Genomic DNA, 21,137 nt, shown 5'->3' with positions numbered 1-21,137 from the left:
AAAAACTACAAAATAACTGCAACACAGTTCACAAAGCAAGGTTTAAGACATCTGCTTGCAGACTCTGAAATACAACTTCTACCAAGCTACCGCAACGTGTGATAACTCAACTATTAATGAAAACAAATTCAGAAGATAAACTAACATTTTTTACCTCCAACGTTAAATCCCTGGATTGCTGGTTTCTTAGTTTTTCCATCTCCCTGCGGAATTTTGATTCCTTTACTTCAAAGCCACCTAATTCAGTCAAGATCTTAAAAAAAGCAAAACAAAACAAAACACAAAAAACCCCAAAATCAGAATAATGAGGGAGGTTCACAATTTAGTTGTAAGAGGAACTGTCCTTACACTGGGAAATACATACCGATCCAGGCTCTGCCCCAACATCTTCCATGAATACTCTACCAAACAACTCTAAAGAAAGGCGCCAACGTCCCAGTAACATGTCATGAGATATAACCATGCCCATGAAGCTACACTGTGGCCTGACAGAAGGGAAAAAATGACAGACAAGCAAAATTAAGTTAGATTTCAGACACATTTTGTGTACTTCTGCTTTTTCTTACCCTGTGCCTTCAAGTAAGTTCTTTATTTCTGATAAACAAAACAGTATAGTAAGTTTGTGGACAAAAGCACACAAAGGTGCTTAGTTTCAGCTGAAGCAAGTCTTGCTTCTGAAGAGAAACTACTCTCAAAGCATGTAATTCACTGCCACGTGGAATTCACTGTTATTGATCTCCCTTCAATTAAGACCTTAATTTTTTTTTAAAAAAAGCTGTAATTCAAAGTGAGGGCAGTTAAATCCCTAACCGCATAAAGCATGGTCAGCATCACCTGACACAGATGGCAAGCTGTCACTTCCAATTTTTAAACTTAGCTACCCAGGACATCATAGTAGGTCTGTAGCAAGACATCAGGACTTGCTGTGCATTCAGCTGTTCATTTTAAAAACTATCAAAACACAAACCAAAAATTCAAACTGAAGTAAGCTACCCATTTTAATTTCAGAAGACTTTTTCAGAGTCCCAAGTATCCTTTTATCAACTCAGTAATACTTCATAGGGTCATTTTTAACTCAAACTACCTGAAAGATGTGAGAGGTGGCCCTTCACTTTCTGTCAATCCTATTTCTGCCAACAAGCTGCTTTTCAGTTGTGCTGCAAGATCATGAGCTGAAGGCCCTGGCTTTGAACTCTCAGATTCTTCCGTAGGCACGTTTTGTTCCTCCCCTTCCTTCTTCTGCCGATTTTGCATGCTCATAACATTTTTTAAGTTGGCTGCGTAAGACATTTTAGTTGGAAGAACCTAAACAAGGAGAAGTAAAATTTAAATGCACTTTCAAAGCAGTCCAGAAGGCTTTTTCAGGAGATTATATAAATATACGTAATTTTTAAACCACACAAAAGTGAGCACTGTAATTGACCTGTTAAACACAGTAACTTCAATCATTTCAACAACTATGAAACACCATTTTCCCACTTTATGTTTGCATTTCATATGCTTGACATTTAATGCTTAGTTGGTAGGCAAGTCAAATCTACTGGGCTACAAGGAGATTTAATTCTTTTTATCACAATTACATAATTGGCATTTCAAAATTAACTGGGGATTGTACTGCAGCCTTTAAAAATATTGCCTAAAATCTGCTATAACCAGTAATCATAAAAGATCCTATGTTTAAAAAAACTTATTAAGTATATTTTTCATTAGAAAGTCCCAAGTTTTCACTTACTAGGCTTTTAAGTTGTTATACTGAAAGCTACTCAAAATTCTCTGTGAAAACATTAGAGTACCTTTTTAAAGAATGAAGGTACTAGCTTAAGTTACCCTGTAATTTAAAATAATAAAACCTTTAAACCTACCTCAAGGCAGTTTCTATCCACTGTAACTTCCATTAAGCATTTCCCACTGTTGGCAGAAGATGAATACAGACCCTGACTTGGTCGGCCAAACAGATCTTCTTTGCGAGCATTTGGCTGAAAATTAACAAAAGCATTCTGGGTAAATAATATACTTCAGTTAGAAACAAAAAAGCAAACTGCAATTTTCTTCCAGAACACCATCTCTGATGTCACCTGTAATAGATGGGGCTGGTCTGCCAGGGGGATGGCCTCTGCCAGAGGAACCTCAAAAGGATTGGGTGGAATGCAGCCAAGGAACGTCATAGAGTCTGACCGTCTGAAAAATGGATGGTTTTGGCCAGTCTCTGCTGGTAGGGAGTCATCGTCTTTGTCGTTGAGTGTAGCACCTAAATATCAGAAAATATTTCGATTCAATTTTCACAGTTATAAAAGCAAAGGATTTAAAATACCGAAAATTAATATGCTTCCCTCTTAGCTATCTGACTGGAGGAGTATCTCTGCAAATGTAATACTTCTACAGGGTACTTCCACAAATCTCATCTTTTTATTGCGTTTTTAGTCATCGCTTTTATTCTTTTTACTGTAACTAACTTTACTGAACATGCAATCCTACACTATATGTACTTAGCATAGAATATAGATTCTACCATTTTCAGGAGCAGTTTAACCAATAAAAAAACCAGTTTAATTCCAATTAAAATTTTAAATACTGTCATTGTGTTGAATAGTAAGTAAAGGCACAAATGCTACAGTTTAGAGAGAGTGACACAAAAAGAGCTCCAAAATGAGAACAGGCAATGGCAGAAGACATTTGGTAAATTAACAATGCTAAGAAAATCTTACTAAACCCCAATTTTAATGCAACATATACAAGTAGCAAAATTTATTCAAAGTCTCAGCTAGCTGAAGGGGAAAAAACAGTAAGAAAGTGTTGTATTTTGGAATACTATAAAGTGTTTCTGTGTACTAACTTTGATTGGTGTCATCATCATTTTCATGTTCTGAATCTTCATTGTCAAGACCCAGTTCCAAAAGTTCTCGAGTTCTTTGGGGGGGAAGAGAGGCATAATAAAAAAAAGAGTCAATCCTTTTGAAGAAAACATTAGGCAAAGCATTTACATCTGTAGCAATTGATAAAAGCAAGAGTATCATCAGTAAGTGTACTTGAGAGCTATACATAGAACTCATTCACTCTAAAATATAAGTACTGTAGAGGAGTACTCTACATACTCACTCACTACATTACTCACAGTTACCTTTACAGCCATTTGGCCATCTATCAAGTTTGATCTAAAAAGCCACAGCTTCAGACAGTGATGGGTATGCTTGTTTTTAAAGACTGTCAATATAAAAACCCGAGGAACCCTGCATTAGTGGAAGAAACACGTAAATGAATGCTATTCTAGAATTTACTGGTGTAGAATATGCTTAGTCCTATAAAAATTATGTCACTGATCACACATCAGAAGGTAAATTATTTTCTTAATATGTAGCTTGCAGACCTCACTGTATTATAAAAAGGATCGAGAACTTTGACTAGTATTCTTTTCTGGCTGTTTGTGCATGTTCTGAAACTAGACGAAGACTGGTAAAATTTCATTTCATACAGGCTACTGAAATACCATTTAACAGAAGCAAGTGACTGTTTGAATTTGAACCACTCATGTTTAATGGAAAAGGTCTAGGCCTTCTAGGTTTATAAGCATTTAATGGGAATTTTGCAATTCTTTGATGAAGAGTCATTTGACAGATTTCAGTATGTGAATTCAGATGTGATCAGTATGTGAATATGAATGACAGATTCCAGAAGTATGTTACTGCCTGGAAGAGGCTTAAAGTCACAGCAATAACTACTCAAGTCAGCTGGCACAAAAGCTCCATCAGTTACTGTACTAAATCATCCCTACTTGTGAGAAAACTACTGTTGACGACAACATCCTCTGGTATACATTTTGAGGTCATAACAAGCCTTACATTACACCAAGATATATTGAACATAACATTCAAACTAGAGCAGCAGTCCAGCATATATCTAAAATATCAATACCTTGTATTTTCCAGTTACTACATTTGTAGAGAAAAGGATGTAAAAAAGTTGAGCTCAGCCTGCAACATCGAAAATTAGGAGCAGGAAGGGGCAAAGATTTACATTCATTTAACTGTTGACTAGGCCTGTTCAGGCACATTACCTCAAAACTTAGTAAGAAATGGGAACAGATGGTGTAGACTACCAAATGTGGATATTTCTACGATCATCAATGGCCATTTCAAATCAAAGAACATTTCTAAAAAAAAAAATCTTAGAACATTTTAAAAAGTAATAAATGCATCTTGTAAAATGCTATACTATAAGTAGCAGGGATTTTCAATTTAGGGACATTTTCAGGTATTGATTTCCCTATGTGCTTTAAATCATCAGGTAAGTCTCAAATACCCACAACCAAATGGAAAATAGAACTATTAAGCCCATCATACCACCCTGACATTTTCTCCCATGTCATTCTAAGGAAGATCCCACAGAATTCTAAACAAGTTGTTATCATGTTAAACGTGAGGAGCAGACTGCATTTTTCAACTGAGAAATTGTCCCGAGTACATCTTTTAGAGGCACGGCCATGGAGTTAAAAATCAAACTTAACTTTCAGTGGTAAGAAAACCTTTTACAGCAATCAGCATGAAATGATTTGAACCGCAACAGGCTTATCAATCAAACATACATACATTATATACCATTATCTGTATTATTTTTATAATATGAATCTTACTACACAGATATACAGATACATGCATATATTTATATGAGTTTCTGAGTAACAATGCCAATGACAAACAAAAGGGCATACACCACTTCTGCAAAGTTTTTGTTTCTATGAGTCAGCCTCAATACCTTTTGCGTTCCAGCTGAGGAGTATCCAATGTTGTCTGTTGATTCATTGCTTTAATCCAATAAATAAGGGCTTGAAAAACATATGCTACGTGCTTTAGTGAACAGACATCTAGAACAGGAAGGACATCTGAGTGCTCATCATTGTGAGAACGCATCAGCGACAGTGCGTAGTTCAGGAAATCACCACGTGCTGACATCATTCCCTGACGGGCACTGAGTAAAGTGGCACGTCTAGTGAAAGGATTGAGTAGAGAGATTAGGCACCACAGCAGAATGCATCCTTTACACATTAGTCTCTGTGTTTGAAACATGGATGTAAAAATAAAAAAGACCCAAACAAACAACAAAAACACCAAAAAACCACCACCACCCAGAAAAAACACCAGTGTGATGGTAACAGTAACAATCAGTTTTATGCTTTCCTGTAAGTAGCTCAGGTGCAGTATATTATAGAGACTTAATGCTCAAGGATGAATCTAGTACATCAGAATAAACCAAACAGCGGCAGCAACACATAAAGCCAACTTAAACCAAACTAGTAACTACACTGCTGCATTATAAAATTAGATTCCTAAAATGTCAACGAACGAGAAGAGGTGACTGTAAAACTGGTAATTCATATTGCATGTAGCAATCAAATGATTTTCATACCTTCTTCCTTCAAGGGTTCTTAAGCTGGCTTCCTCACGGGCTGTCATCCTTTCCCTTCTGGCTGAGTTCTGAGAAGCATGGAGAGGATGATTTGGATGTCCAGGATCACCAGCAGATGCTAACGCAGAACCGTAACGCAGTTGTGCTTCTGTAGAGTCCATGATACTAACCATCCAATTCCAAGTAGGAATAAGCTTTTCCTCTACATAATTCTTTAGAAAACAAGATTTAATGAGTTTTGCAATCAGTAGAACTAGAGGATAAGAATGCAACCTCAACATAAGCCTCCACCATGGATTTTACAGTTACACCTGCTTCCCTACAAAGAGCCTGTAAAACCACATTCAAGAATGACCAACAGTCAGTTTCCAAAAGCTCTACTGACACTGCTGATTTACTGTAGGGGTATGCAGCTCTCGTCACTTAATACCTTGGCGTCTGTAAAGCATTCTTACCATCCCTCTCTCCCTTTTGGGCACCTCTTCCACTCCTCACCTTATGACCACCCCACACCACCCAGGTGTGCACATCTTGGAGATTTTGGTCCAACTCTTGACTTTCTAGTAGTTTTAACAGCCCTCAACCTGCTGTGGCATTCACCAGCCAGATCTTTCACCATTCTTCACCCCTTGCAACTTACTCAGTGAAGATGACAAAGGTAAGACCTGCACAGAGAACTATGCCTGCATACAAACATCTCCTCCTGGTCCAGTCTTCTCTTCACCTGTTCCCAATGCTGGCTCTGGAGCCTGCTTTTCTTGCCATGTGCTAACTCCGCTGATCTGTTGTTGTGGTTTTTTTTTATCCAACACCCGTCTGTTTTCTTCATTCGTTTACATTCGGGTCTTCAAAAACCTCCCTCACTCTTCAAATGTTCTTGTACCCACTAAACTAACAAAATGCTGTCTCAACCCCATGTCTTTATCCAAACAAAATCTCTACTGCCAAGCTTTCGCATACCAATACAAATCTCTTGCTACCTCAGCTGGACAGCTCTCCTGTGCACTCACCTGGCAAAAACGTGAGCTTTGCAAAACTTCTCTACTCAGCAAAGAGAGTATTTTCCCACTAAGAATCTCCTGAACAGAACTTAATTTCAGCCTCCTTCATAATAAAACTACGTTCTCTTATTTCTTTCCCTGCATATTTCCCCCAGCGTTCAATCCCATAATACTCTTTGTAATGTTCCTCTCCCAAATCAGAAGCCTTTTTCTTCCACTACACTGTGAAAATACAGTCATACAAATACTTTGTAGCTCAATTACAAATAAATACATTGCCATCCATTTTTCACATCCCAGGACGCAGTACTAACAGAAAACAGCATCGCTTGATTTCTTGAGCTCCCCAAAGCAGTGGTATTATTCTGACAGTTGATTTTTGTACAAAATACAGTACAGATCATTTCACTCTATATACTATGCCCACATACATGCAAGTTGATACATACTTTCTGAACACACTGAAGTTCCTCCTGTGTTGTTAAATCTCTGAAACTTCTTTCTATACATGCCAGATACCAGTCTTCCCTTTCACATATTTTCCTCTAAAAATGCATTTTACATATACTTTCAAAACCCAACAGTCAAGAGCACTGTACCCAAAAATACACACATAAGAGGGAAAGGATGATCACGTCCTTGAAAGAAGGGACAGTGAACAGTACATTTACCTGTACAAGTCTTTTATCTCATTTAATTATTTGGCCCTTAATGATTTTCTTCTTTTATAGACTCAACAGCTCATGTCAGAAAGAATAGAGCAAAAGATTTCTAGTAGAGATCACTAGTATCTCCAAACGAGTCAATCCTGACTCAACTACTCATTAGACACCAATCAAACTTGGATGAAAAAAAAAAAAAATCAACAGAAATTCCTTTTTTGAAATAATACATATATATGAAATATGAACAATTTAATGGAATTAATAACCATAGCTACATCAGCCTATTACTGTCTCTCATATGAGGAGAGGCTGAGAGAGCTGGGACAGTCTGGACTCAAGAAAAACTCAGGAGGATCTTAACAGTGTGTACAAATACCTGATAAAAAGGTATAAAGTATATAGAACCAGATTCTTCTCAGTGACACCCAGTACATGCACAAGAGGCAACAGGCACAAACTGTAATACTTGGAAAGTCCATTTAAATTCAAGAAAAAACTTTTTTACTATGAGAGTATTCAAACAATTAACAGGTTTCCCAGAGCAGTTGTGGAGTATCCTTGAGGATACTCAAAACCTAAGTAGACACAGTCCCGAGCAGCCTCCTGATGACCCTTGCAGGGAACGTGGACTAGATAATCTTCAAAGGTCACTTTCAACCTCAACAATTCTATGATTTCACTTAAAGAAACCAATTTTATTGAAATTATCTTTCTCCACAGAGATTTGGATGTTCTTACCTGCAAGTTAACTGCATCTTGGTAAGTCAGTTTCACTGCAGCTGGGATCTGGGAGTATACTAAATGATTGTACTTCGGAATTAGGCCCATCAGATCAGATATCTGCCGTATCACAATACTGTATGCTCTTGCCAAACTGCTTGCAGATGTTAAATAGCTGCTTGCATTGCTGGCTTCAAGTGCCGCAGCAGCTGCTGCAGCACTTGTACTGATGGTACCGCTCCGACGTAGGTTTGATGGATCAATGTAAATCAAGCCCGCTGAACTTGCTAAACATGAAAGAAAGTATGACGTTAATGAATGTATTTAACCTTTGCTATATATTTTCTGTATTGACCAATATGAACATTTCCAGAAATAAGCTTGTAAATATTACGGACATCACAACTGTAACTAGCAACAAATTACTACCTACAGTAAGCATACTCATGTCTTCTTAAGAACTACAACAGATCCTTCCTTTTTTTAAATTCAAAACCAGAACTGGAACAGTCAAGATAGGTCAGCACTGTCCTTCTAAGACAAACAGATAAGGCTTCATCCTTATGAGAACAAATAAAAACAGAGGAAGGAACAAAAGCAGAGTTAACTGACATTCATGCATGTAGTTTACTCAGACTTGCCTGCTGGGGCTGATGTACTAGAAGGAGCAGTGCTAGCAGTCCTCTGGTTTTGGGTATTACGTACAGCCCATTGCATGGAACGGGGAGCCTGGGCAGCACCATTGGCATGTGAGCTATTGGTGGTTCGTTCCAGAGGCTCATCAAGCATGAAGGTCTCCTGCTCTATGTCATCACTCTGACTGCTGCTGCTATCAGAGTCACTGGAATCATTTGACTGAGAATCATCTTCAGAAAAAAATGCTGGAACACTGCTAGCTCCTGTTGAGGAAAATAAGCAATACAAGTAACTGAAAACTGCATGTCTATGCACGTTCCCATGTATCACATCAGCATTGTGAACTTCTTCCATGAGAAGAAACCACATGCACTAAAAAGGTTCAAGGACCCCTACCAAAAATATTCAGTTGTCCTTATAAGATACTGCTAATTTTCCATAGGTATCATGAAAAGGCAGTAAGATTACTTAAACTTCAGAAGATAAACAAAGAAATAAATTTATTTTAAAATTCTTCACTGATTCTGCCCCCAGGCAATACATTCTAAAAAGTATGCTTCCAAACTGGACAGTAGAGCAGTCACTTTCAAAAAGCCTTAAAATGATTGGCCAGATTTTGTATTTTGTTTTAAACCATATTTAACTTCTACACTAAAAAAATGAATGAAAACATTTCATTTCATTTCACTTCCCAATCTCTGGCTAACACATACAGAAGCTCCATAAGAGCAAAAAAGACAGGCCACATCTCAGCGCACCTCCTTGTCCAAAAAGTCTGCACCAGACCTTACAACTACAGGCAAATTAAAAGCAAAGGAAAAACAGGAAACGTGTGGAAGGCAGAGGTGGGCGGGGAAAAAGCTGGGTGAAGAGAATATAAAACAAAGAAAGTGAAAATAAGATTACAAGGGAAAGGTACTTGTTAAAAATGTCATAACTAGGTAATTGTCACTCTGTCCAATCTAGTTGTGAAGTAAGTAATTTCTCCAATATATTTCTGGAGTGCTGGATGCAGTCCAGATCCAAAACCACTTCTGCCGCTGTTAAAGCCATATATAATCACTAACACATTTCTTTTTCAAGTACAACTTAATCCTAATATCTAAATTTAAACAGCTATTAAACACAAGATGATGTGGTGTACCTGCTTCTGACCCAGCAGTAGCTGCAGTGACAACACTTCTGCGCCCACTAGCATTGTCCTGATTACTGTGGTTACTCTCACTGTCGCTTTCTGTTTCAGCAGCAGCTAGCAAATCCAACTCCATATCACTGCCTATAAAACCAATATACAAAACACCTCATGTTTAGAAAGAAAAATAGAATGACTGTAGTGACTCATGTAAGACACATTCAACAAAACCCAGAGCCTCTTACTATAGCAGAAGTTAATGGATATGCAGGGAGAGGTCACAAAAGCAGTGCAAACGTGCAGCAATACTTGGAGCATATTTTCTTATTTTCCAGCAATTAGCAGCCTCTGGGCCTCTCACTCTGTACTGCACATATACATTCAAAAAACACACTGAAAATTAAGACTTTAAGGATTCAGAATTAGTCAGTCAAGCCAAAAGACTCCACAACTCCTCATACACATGTATCAGGACAATTAACCATATGCTGTTTCAAACAAACATCTAAGGAATACCTGAAAAAAATCTAATTAAAAAATACAGACTTTGTTTTACGTTTTGGTAATTAAATGTTCTGAATACACAGCAAGTGAATAAAGAGATTTCCTGTACTGTAAATGAGTTGACTAGAAACACAAGGCACAGTCGGAAAGAGAAGATAATTTTTTCTCATCATAGCTTTGGGCCACCTAATCCCAAACTAACTAATAAAAGTCATATTAATGGCAAGAATTTTCATACATAATAGATTGATTTTGTCTACAAAGTATTGAATCATAGTTAACATTTTGTGATTGGTTTAAAACCTAGCTCATCATGATTCAGATCCCTTTTGAGGATGACCACTATTCTGTCATTAGCCATACACGAGCTAGGCTATTTTCTTAGTCCTTCGAGTAGTTTATGTCAGCAACATTTTACAGCGGCAAATACAAAAGGCAAAAAACCCAAGCATGTAATAACATTTGGATTGTTTGGGTTCTTTTTATCCTTTGGTACCTTAGTATTTTCTCTTCATTCAGAAAGAGAAAAATAATTTTAAAAAAGGATCATGTACTTGCCTACTATGAGTTACCTATAATTTTACTCATCTCCTTTTGTAAGATGCATAGTCCAAAACCCTTGGATTTCTCTCTACTCACACAAGTCTCCCAAATCATTATCACTGGTGACTCCAAAGATGCCTTTTGTTTTTGATGCACAGTTTGCTCATCCAAGCAGTAATGCGCATAATGTGCATTATACTTACCATCTTCATCATGCTCATCATGCTGTCCTTCTGCTTCAGCATTTTCTTCACCATGTTCTTCCTGTTCATCATGATGGTCTTCTTCACCAGCTACCCCCTCAACCACCTCAACCTGGAAAAAGCACTGTAATTTTATGCTAGAATATCTTCCATATCAGAAATAATCTACATATTTTCAAAAACACAGTGCAAAATTTAAATAAAAAACTTAGAAACAAAAAACCCCACATCTAAGGAAGATGACCTCACAATTGACGTGAACAGAAAATGAACTTACAGCCACAGTAGTTGTATGTGGTTGTACAGTCCACAGTGCTTGGGGGGGTGGGGATCAGGCCCACAAATAAACCACAGCTTTGGACATTAGATTTCAATGCTGAAAGGGTAAACTTGACTATAAACCCTAGAATTAGTATCCAAATATTGAAGAGCTCCCATGTTGGTAAAAGACCCTCTAGTTCTCTAATAGAACCTACATAATAGCAACCATATGCTGAAAGACTTAAAAACTTTTTTAAAAGGCAATTATAATGCAGTGTATGCTTATATATAAAGGAAATGACAGATGTATTTATTAATATTCTAAATCATACTTTAGTTTAGTCTATTTTTATTAATTTATTAATTTTAAACAACTAAATAATGCTGAATACAAAACAACTACAAAGCTCTTAAAAACAAAATACTTATGGCTTGGTAGGACTTTGTAACTACTCAGTATTTTTTGCAAATCAGAGGTCTTGATGCATAGCTTTTTGGTTCAGACGTTAAAGCACACGCTAATTCATTAGGTGCCGTACTGAGAAGAAAAAAAAAATACAAAGAAAGAACCCCTGACCTCTTCCACATCTGCTGAAACAATATCATCTTGTTCTTCATCCCTGCCACGAACTGGTTGTGACTGGCTGATTCGTCTTTGCTGGGGATTCCTTATGATGTAGGATGACTGAGATTGACTAGAACTTAACAGGAAAAAAAACAAACAACAAAACATTTGGATCTTTGGACATCACTATAAACCTGAATTACTGAAGAAATTTGTCAGTAGGAAAGTACTTCCAAAATGCTTGGCCAGAATAAGAAGCCTCACCACACTTCCGTTAATGAAAAGCTAACAAAAACCCAAAACAAAACCACCTTTAACAAGTCTTTGAAAATAACGAATGGTGAGCTTTAGGATATTTTACCTGCTAGACTGGTCTGATGATGGTCTGGGTGGTAGAGGCTCCACAGAAAATAGTTCCTCGCTTCCCTGCATAGCATCTATACTAGTGCTAGCAAGAGTAAAGGGTGCTGTAGGACGTGCAATTCCCATCCTGACTGGAATAATTAGAGATTCTGCTACATTGCACAACTCTTCAACAGCATAGGGCAATAATGCCTGGAACACACGTTTACATTTTCCAATTGGCTGTGGAATAAAATTGCTAGGAAAAAAAATATGGAAAAACATAGGTCAAGTATGGCTTTTTTCCCCTGAAAAAAAAAATTATGGTGATACCTTTTTTTTTCCTCCAAAGAGTCAAGACAATTATCTTTAACGGATACATATATTCACGTGTACCACTACAATATGCACAGCTACTCAAGTAATTTAAAAACATTTGTCATTCAATAATTTGAGACTAAGGCTGGATATCTAAATTTATTACTGACACACAACCACAGATTCTAATTTTAACATGTTAAAAACACCTCTACTTACAAAATTCTTAACATTTTAAACAAAGATTCAGCATGAACATTTAAGTTTAACAAGCACTGTATTAAAAAGCCACATGACATAACAGCAGCTATGGTGCAATCTTGAGGTTTGCACCTTTCCACACAATGCTGCCTACAGACTGCAAATTAATTCAGATGTTTCTGCCTATTGTTGATCTGTATCAACTCATTTAACAAGAGAATACATTTTTAAATTAAAAAACCCAAACCACCACAACCACCACATGCACACCCCCCACCACTTACTTTTTCTTTTTGGAGGAAGCCATTTCCACACTAAGAATGACAAACACTCTTGCCACAGAACGCAGGAACCTCATTGTAACAGCAATAGCTTCTTCTCTGCGTCCTGATGTATACTTGTTTTGTAATTCCTTCACCAGAGTACCCAGCAAAGTATCCAAGAGCTGTAGAAACAGGTCATTAACAACCCAATAGTGTTGTGTAATTTCCAGGCATGAAACAAGACAGATTAAGATTCAAAGGGAGACCAGAGCCATAACAGTATAAATTCACAAAACCGCAAGTAACTTGAAGATACGTGCAAATTAGTCTCCAAGCGTTATCACCCGAGATACGCTATAGCATCACATTATTCAGAAAAATCTATACAGAACACAGCTAAGAGGGCTTACCAGAATGTCTGCCGTACACTTGACAATAAGGCAGTGTGTAAAACAGTCCAAGCGAATAGTACCACTTTGCTGATTAAGGTAAACTTGCTCTTCAGGCAGAAGATGGCCTATCCTACTGCTTGCACTAAGACTTGGAAAAAACAAAAAGGAAGGAAATAAATTTTATATAAGTCAGCAGGTCTCAAATACCAGATCAAATTTTATATTGACAACTGTGGGTAAATACACACGGGTCTTTATTTTCCTGGGAGCCAAACATAATCATGGACTTCAGGGCATTCCAGTCCTGCAAAACACGTTCCAAAGCAAGCTGGGCAAAACGAGGAGGTTCTAGATCATGATCAGGCATATCAGAATCTAAAGAGACAAAAAAACAATATAAGAAAGAGGCACTGAAATATGGAATCTGCCATCTATTTCACTGAAACAGCTCTTACCCTCAGGATTTGCAGTTTTACGATTACGATCTTCCCTAATTCTAGGTGGTCTGTACTGGCAGTGTTCCACAGTTTGCCTGGCAACTGTCTGTACTAAAAACAGTAGCAGATGTTCTCCCCTGTAATGAAAAATTGATTAGTGGAGACATGACATACCACATATTTAAAAATAATAAAAATTATTCTCCCCTAGTCATTACAACTGTGTGCTTGCCTGCTATTTGGCATGGTAACGAGATTTGTGGTAGTAAGCAGGCGGTAAAGGAGATCAAGGCGAGCAGACTTTTGTCCAGCAATTAATGTTTTACACTTGCACTTTTCCCAGCAATCACAGTATGCTGTTGGAGATGTTCGTTTGAGCCTACAAGAAATAGAAAAAGTGAGCTGCAACACTGTTCAGTAATATACTAAATACCTTCTATGCAGGCTGAGGGCATTAGTGTACACATTAAGATTCCTGCTAGAGTTTTTTGTTTATTATAGTAGCAAGATGCCAAAACCCAGTGTCAAAGAGAAATGCAGAGTTTATTTATGTGGCAACACTTTACATTTGCTGTTCTTATCTCCTACACTCATTTTAAAACAGCAGTTTCACTACAGAGCTTTTCATAATGCCTTAGTAAAACTCATCCAATACCATTTACTCTTTCCCAAAATAGCCTCCAGCCAAGAAAGTTAAGTTGGAAATCCTCACAACATGCAGTAAAATCTCAGTAATTTTTACAATGCTGGAGAATATCTTTGTATCTGTTAGCTTATTATAGCTAGGATATTAATGCTGCAACTTTTATGCCCTGTAACAGCAGCACAAAACATCTGCAACTTCAAAGCTTTGCCCAAGCTGATCATAGACTTCTTGACTATTCATTTGACTGCTTGCCCACTTTTCCCTTTATTACAGTTGACCTTAGAGATTAATATGCTACACTTCTTTCTGGAAGTTTATGAGAATGATCTGTCATCAGGATTCACTGGCTTCAGAAAACCCCTGGAGGTACCCAAAATGAAAACATGGTATTGTTTAGATCTATTATTCTTAGAATATTAACTTCTTTGAGGGTGTCAGAATTACTAATTTACTCTGAATTCCACAAAATGAGAAGTACAAGGCCGCTTCAGGTTACTCTTTCAATTCTGACCCTTAAACGCTACAGAGCAGCAGAGGAAGATTTTAAAGTACTTTATTAAATCTTCTGTTCTCTAATAACTGAACGCTTCAACCAAGGAAAAAAAAAAACTATTAACTGTCAGTAAACAAATGAGACCACAAAATACTGATTTAATTCTAAGAAACAGGACACAATACTTACTTGCAGTCATGTCCTTTGTGACAGACCCTTGCACATTCTGTGCAACAACAAAGAGATTCCAACAGGCCACATGTTCGGCATTCAAATATATCCTAAAAAAATTACCAAAAATATTACGCATAGTTTTCTCTCTATGGCACTTGCAATCTCACAGCACTTCAGGTTACAATAAAACCTTGTTCAAAACGATGCCTTCACTTAGAAGTAATTAAATTCTAGAAAGCGAAACTTTGTTTTAGTTAGAATATTCAGTGTTTTCAGAGAGCTGTTTCCATCAGTATTTTTGCCAAAGCTAGCCAGAGGGGAAAAGGCACACCCATAAACAGCCACATTCTGACCAACACAGCCAGCTTTGACAGTACAAAGCAAACAGGGGAGCAGTAACCATACCAGACTTAAAATTTACAGTCATTAAAACAATGCAACTTTAATAATTAGATTAGTAGACTAACACAATACATGGTTGAAACACATTCCTATTTACTTAAAGAAAAAAAAAAGCGCGCCTTACTTGGTTAATATGTTCTGCGCCAGTCCACGTAAAACTGCATGTATCATTACAACACAAAACATACAAAGGAGAGTCATCTGGATTTGTACCAGAAGGACAAACCATTCCCATAAACACATCATCTTCTTTTTCACTGGAAGTTGCTTCAGCTAAAAGAACAATAGAATGTCAGTGTTAAAAACAACCCCTCAAGAAACAACAAAACCCCACCAACAGAATCCATACTTAACAGATGTTTTTCATTACAAAATTCCATACAGAGTCAGAAGTTTGAATGAAGTCTCTGTCACAGTTTTTCAAAAAAGCTTTCCACTTGTCACATTACACGTATTTCTTAAAGAAGCTGCTGCAAATTCCTGACTGAAAAATACAACCACCAACTCCTTCCCAGTTTTAAATTCACAGATATTCTAATCAATTCAGTGGACCACCATTTTGAAAAAATAAAAAAATAATTTATGGGCAATATTCTTACAAGGAATACACAGCCCTATAGACCTTGTTACACCACATGTCTCATCTGCTTAAGTTTCTAGTTAAGTTCAACTTCACATATTTCTAAAATAGTTAAATACCACCATCGAAAGAGTCATAAAACGTGTATAGGAGTCTCTTCAGAAACGGGATCTAGACTGGTATACTGCTTTATCACATAGGGTTTTTTTCTAATTCAAAGAAGTTCCAGGTGATACCACTGTGCTACTGAAAAATAGTACCTCAACGCACTGATGTTTATAAAGCAATGAAATACTGAAAAGACCATAAAGAACACAAAACCAATAAAACTCACAGAAGCCTATCATAATATATACACCACAAAAGAGGAAGATACTCCATAAAAGCAAGACTTCCAAAACATGCAGTAATAAACAGTATTTTGGAAAAAGGTGTTTACCATCATCACCAGTTGCTAAAGCACATGTAATTTCACACACACAAGAAAGCACTGTTAATAATGAATCTGCACACATGCCAAACTTCAGAAAGAAATCACATGATAATTACTGAAACTGGTGTACCTTTAGCAATTTTCTGTGCAGTTTCTAGAATTGTAATTGCAGCAGGATATGCCCGGCCACTAACTGCTGACATAAATGGTGTCATGCCTCTTGCATCCCTAGGGAAAAAAACAACAGAAAAGTTAAAATACACTAAAATTTTTTGTTGTAACAGCAGGGGTAGGAAACAAATATATGAAAACTTAGCACTGCTAACCTTGTGCAATCAGAAAAACCACAGAACAAACAAGGACTCTTCTATTTGTTTTACTTCTGTGAAATAGACCTAATTTTAAGGGACGTCAGGACACAAATACAGCCAATATTCTAACATTCTCCATTTTAACTAATGCATCTTTATATAATCTTTACGAAAAGGCTTCTATGTAGTCAATTTCAGGTGATACAATATTACAAAGGATAGTGAGAATTCATACAAAAATCCTTACTTAGCTGACAGCAATTCTCGAAGGTAAGGTTGTAAAACAACACTATCACATAGCAATTTCAGTATGAAATGAGCATTTGCCTTCCGATCCTTTGATTCCACTACAGATGGTTCAGTAGAAGGACCTGTAATAAAGAAAAAAAATTGCAGAGAAACAGTTTTTCCTCAAAAAATGACTAGTTATTAAAGCAAGTAATTCAGTATTTCACTGGGGTGATTAATCAGTAGCTTGACTATTCAGTGGTTTGCTCATTTCAACAATGTTTTACTGAAGTATTGTAAATTTCAGTTCCAAATTACATTCTGAAATACAGGAAGGAATCCCAATTTCATACTGATTACCGTATTTTTACATATTTGTCATTCCCCAGGTAAAAATATTTTTTACATAAAAGACAGCATGGCGCTTCATTTACTTTCTGCACACTTCTGAAATTCTGCTTCAATCCAATCTTCATCTGATCGGAGGCATTTTCATATGCAGAAAGTCTGTGCAAGCAGAGGCAGCTTTTGAGATCATTTTCCTTCTAAAGCATAATCAGATAAGCAATATGTCCTCACCTGGTATTGTGGAGGTGCTAGGTCCTTGGCTGGTGCCAGTCGCTGCTGTGGTAAGAGATCCCACAGCGGGGGCCAGGATAAAATCAATGTCACCATCTTTCAGTAAACAGAACAGCAGGATGTATATCAATACATAAAAACATCCCTAACAACATGCTCTTTCTGCAATGTCTAACACACTGCAGGTTTTCTGTACTTAGCTGGTACTCTTTCCTACAAATGGGCACATTCCTAGATTAGTAATGTAACTCAACGTTACAAAACACACACTTCACAGAAGTTTGACACCAGCATTAGGAAGACACATACTGGATTTAGAAACAGCTGTTAAGCCTTCAGTAAACTCTTAAAGCTACCTCAATGACATTAGGTATTTCAGTCTCATGCCGAAATCTAAATGGTTCACATGAAAAGTTGTTGGTTCCTTCATTAAATCTCTAATTCTACAGTCTAATATGACACATGAACAGACTTACCCGGATCCATTGCAGGAGGATCTGGAACCCAGCTGGGAGGAGCTATTGGTGGAGAAACTGGGTCCTGGTGATCACTTGATGAAGCACCAGCTTCATGTCTGCCCAGTCCAGCAGCTCTCAAGGATCTTCTCATCATTTCCCTTAATCTCAAACTGAATACAAAACGAAGGTAAAAATACTATCTCATTTTCATTTAAGTAGAACATTTTAGAGCAGAATTTCACACTGAAAAAGGAAACCAAACTCTTTATCATCTCCATTTTTCTTCAGCATAAAGAATGAGCAAAGAGGTGGTTTCCATTCCTGTATCCCATTTTGCTGCAACAGAATATAACAGCCTTGGAAGAAAAGTCAGCCAGCAATGTATAAAGACAGGTTTGAGCCCAGAATGTAACCCTAGTCATCACAGTACTGCCTCTTGCAGGAAGCAGCAGCTAATGGACATTACCGCCACTATCTGACATTCCTTCTACCCCAAACTCATTGCCAGGGGTGTTAAGCTTGTGCAAGGATTTGCTCTTGTTGCAGCTGTTTTCTGTTTTTTAAAATCTAACTGCAAGAAGAAATCAATGGAAAAATAAAAATAGGGCTTAAAAAAACTTCTTTTTGAAAATAGTTATTTCTTTGAAGTTATTTAATGTGAAAGTAAATGTGAGAGTACTACTTTACAGGGTGCAGTCAGTAAAAAATTTCAAGAAATTCTGTATCATCTTAAGAGAGAAAGGTGGTAGACCCAGTGTGATTCAAACAAAAGAGGTGCAAATGTAAAGGTAGTTTTGGGTTTTTTTAAATGCACAAGTTCCTCTTGTAAGTAACGTCTCCTGCAAAATATGGGAGGGAATCTTCAACCCCTACCCTTATCTCCCACATCAAAAAGATCACAGTGATGAGGACTGTAGCTTGGGAAGGATGAAGACATGATTTCACGTCAGTTGCTTTGACTACAGAGCTGAGTAATAAAATTGTACTATGCTCTCATCCATAGTGCTGTGAACTGACTAGAAGTCAGTACAGATACTGTCAAATTCCCTTGACATGAGCACCACTCAATTACCATCATGGAAAGAGGAAAAACATAAATGTCATCAGAAATCAGGATTCTGTCACCATCACGAACCTATCCTTTACAGCCACCGTGATAAAAAGGACTCCCACTGTAACAATGATTGCTTAGGATAGGAAGAATCAATTTGAGTTCCTCCTCACTGGTGTTACGTTGATCTCAGTATTATTGATCTGTGCAAGTGATAATTTCCCTCAGAAATGCTGTTAAAACAGCAAGCCTGACCACTATTACAGTATGTCTGCAATACTTAATTCTCCTTGGTAAAGACTGCTAAAGCTTATCCTCAAATCCCCTTTCCCCACAAGGAGGAGCATTTCTACTTTACAACCCATGAGACAATGTCCCAACCCCAGAAAGCAGAATTAGTTTAGAAATATCCCAACATTAGTTCTTATACCAGAAAAGGCTTCAAAAAGACCACCAGAGCTCTAGTATGGTGTTTGAAGAAGTCAAATCTGGCTTTAAACTAGCAATAGAGCCCATTGTTAAACTAGACTGAAGGAACAAATTAGTAAGAGATTGGTAATTAATATGTAAATCGGCATACAGAAAAGAGGAGGAAAGCATTAGTAAATCTACCTTCTGCTGCTTGATGATCCTGCCCGATTTCCGGGACCGTTACTCGACACAACAGAGATTGCGTTTGCAATAGCTTCAACAGCCGAGAGCCTTTCAGCGAATGTATTCCTTTCAGAGCGCTCTGCTTCTGAAAAATTAAGAAAAGTGTTACTGCCCAAATTTCACTTGGGAAAATTATAAGGAAGAAGTATGAAGTATGAAATGTCACTAATCATAAAATGTTCCCTGCACTTTTTTTAGTAAGATTTAGAGGGACACAGTAGGTTCATACAGAAATTTTTATTTTGGATGAGCTTAACCATGATTCTGACTGGGTTTGGTTTCTAAAAGGCCATCAAGGAAGGAAATCCAAGGCACCCAAATTGCAGAACAAGCTTTCACAGATTTCAGTATAATCAAAAGACAAGGATCTGTCGCGTAGCTCATTCCAGACGTTTGCTGAGTCAAGGCTTCAAAAGTAATGACAATGAAAAAAACCCCAGCACACTTCAAAATGAGCAGCTATGAACAATGCAAAATTCTGGGTTTGTAAGATACATGCTCTCCTTATGAGCATGCTCAGGAAAACTGCATTATAATAAGATAGCACAAGTAGTTTACATCAGAAAGAATAAGCATTTGTTCTAACATCTAAAACCCTAAGCACCATAACACCTAAAGGTCCTAGTCATAACGAGGACTGAACTGTGCCAAGTGCTATACAGAATATAAAAAAATTGCCTAGTTGCACAGTTACAGTACAACTTGAGGCAACCATCTGAATCAAAGACTTAGTGTAGATTTATCTATCCACAAGACAATAAACAGATAAAGCAGTGAAGTCAGCTGTACAAGGTTTGCACAGAGCAACAGTCATGGCTTCTTTAGGAGCTACTGAAAATTAAAGATTACATAGACACTACACAGCAAATTAGGAATCACTACAGTCATGGATCCAGAAAGAACTGAAAGAGAAGCCACTTTCAGCATGATACAGGTCAGGCCAGAGGCAATTTTCCTTTTAACACAGTGAAAGACAAATTTTAGCACAAATTAGAAGGAAAAGGTGTATTTCTGGAAAAAGAAAAAAAATAATCCATAAAGTGAGTCTGATCATTCTTACAGGACATGTCTAAAAGCTGCTATGGCTAGTGCTCACTTTCCATTTAAAGGCTTTTCAAACTGACAGCCACCACTCTTTGCATGCATAGTTTCTCCACTGACAATACTAACACTCGGATAATTCCTTCTGGGTTTTTTTTCTCCCCAAACAAGAACGTACTATTAATACCTTTAACTTTTGAGTTCATAGAATAAGGTAATTCAGTGGTCTCCGTCAGCTTCTATAGTATGCTACTTTTTAGATCTTTCCACTTATCACTACCTGAAGTGGCAAAGATCTTAGATTTTGCTTGTTCTCAAGCATGTGCAGGTTTCTCAGACAAAAGTCACCTAGTGCCTACAGCAGAGAACTACCAAATACTTAACAGAATATTACTTTTGTGCCCCTAGTTCTATACTAGTTGACCTGCAGTTGTAAACAAATTGCCATTGTATTGGGCTGTACTCGTTTCTAAGGTCCACTAGTTCTCTTAACTCATGATCCAT

The 21,137-nt window shown here is 37.3% G+C and overlaps 1 protein-coding gene across 13 annotated transcripts in view; it reads right to left on the bottom strand.

Annotated features, from left to right (window-relative positions):
• The window catches only part of UBR5 (ubiquitin protein ligase E3 component n-recognin 5), an 89,359-nt gene that overhangs the window by 9,940 nt on the left and 58,282 nt on the right, over positions 1–21,137 (bottom strand). For 7 of the 13 annotated variants that reach the window (XM_055800963.1, XM_055800966.1, XM_055800968.1 and 4 more), the window contains 26 exons: positions 19,551–19,677; positions 17,906–18,057; positions 17,430–17,525; positions 16,870–16,993; positions 16,442–16,539; positions 15,423–15,571; positions 14,912–15,003; positions 13,816–13,962; positions 13,602–13,720; positions 13,395–13,521; positions 13,165–13,294; positions 12,776–12,936; positions 11,992–12,231; positions 11,643–11,766; positions 10,805–10,916; positions 9,567–9,698; positions 8,424–8,685; positions 7,805–8,069; positions 5,401–5,612; positions 4,750–4,980; positions 2,834–2,907; positions 2,076–2,248; positions 1,863–1,976; positions 1,085–1,305; positions 365–485; positions 146–253 (listed from right to left, as the gene is read on the bottom strand). In XM_055800963.1, the coding sequence (XP_055656938.1) occupies positions 146–253; positions 365–485; positions 1,085–1,305; positions 1,863–1,976; positions 2,076–2,248; positions 2,834–2,907; positions 4,750–4,980; positions 5,401–5,612; positions 7,805–8,069; positions 8,424–8,685; positions 9,567–9,698; positions 10,805–10,916; positions 11,643–11,766; positions 11,992–12,231; positions 12,776–12,936; positions 13,165–13,294; positions 13,395–13,521; positions 13,602–13,720; positions 13,816–13,962; positions 14,912–15,003; positions 15,423–15,571; positions 16,442–16,539; positions 16,870–16,993; positions 17,430–17,525; positions 17,906–18,057; positions 19,551–19,677 (3,911 nt within the window). The remainder of the gene's footprint in view (positions 1–145; positions 254–364; positions 486–1,084; positions 1,306–1,862; positions 1,977–2,075; positions 2,249–2,833; positions 2,908–4,749; positions 4,981–5,400; positions 5,613–7,804; positions 8,070–8,423; positions 8,686–9,566; positions 9,699–10,804; positions 10,917–11,642; positions 11,767–11,991; positions 12,232–12,775; positions 12,937–13,164; positions 13,295–13,394; positions 13,522–13,601; positions 13,721–13,815; positions 13,963–14,911; positions 15,004–15,422; positions 15,572–16,441; positions 16,540–16,869; positions 16,994–17,429; positions 17,526–17,905; positions 18,058–19,550; positions 19,678–21,137) is intronic. The other 6 variants (XM_055800965.1, XM_055800975.1, XM_055800976.1 and 3 more) reach the window with 4 other exon arrangements.

This window comes from Falco peregrinus, chromosome 3 (genome assembly GCF_023634155.1).
Source record: "Falco peregrinus isolate bFalPer1 chromosome 3, bFalPer1.pri, whole genome shotgun sequence".
NCBI lineage: Eukaryota > Metazoa > Chordata > Aves > Falconiformes > Falconidae > Falco > Falco peregrinus.
Note: the sequence above shows the minus strand (reverse complement) of the source record. Positions and strands in the feature narration are given on the sequence as shown.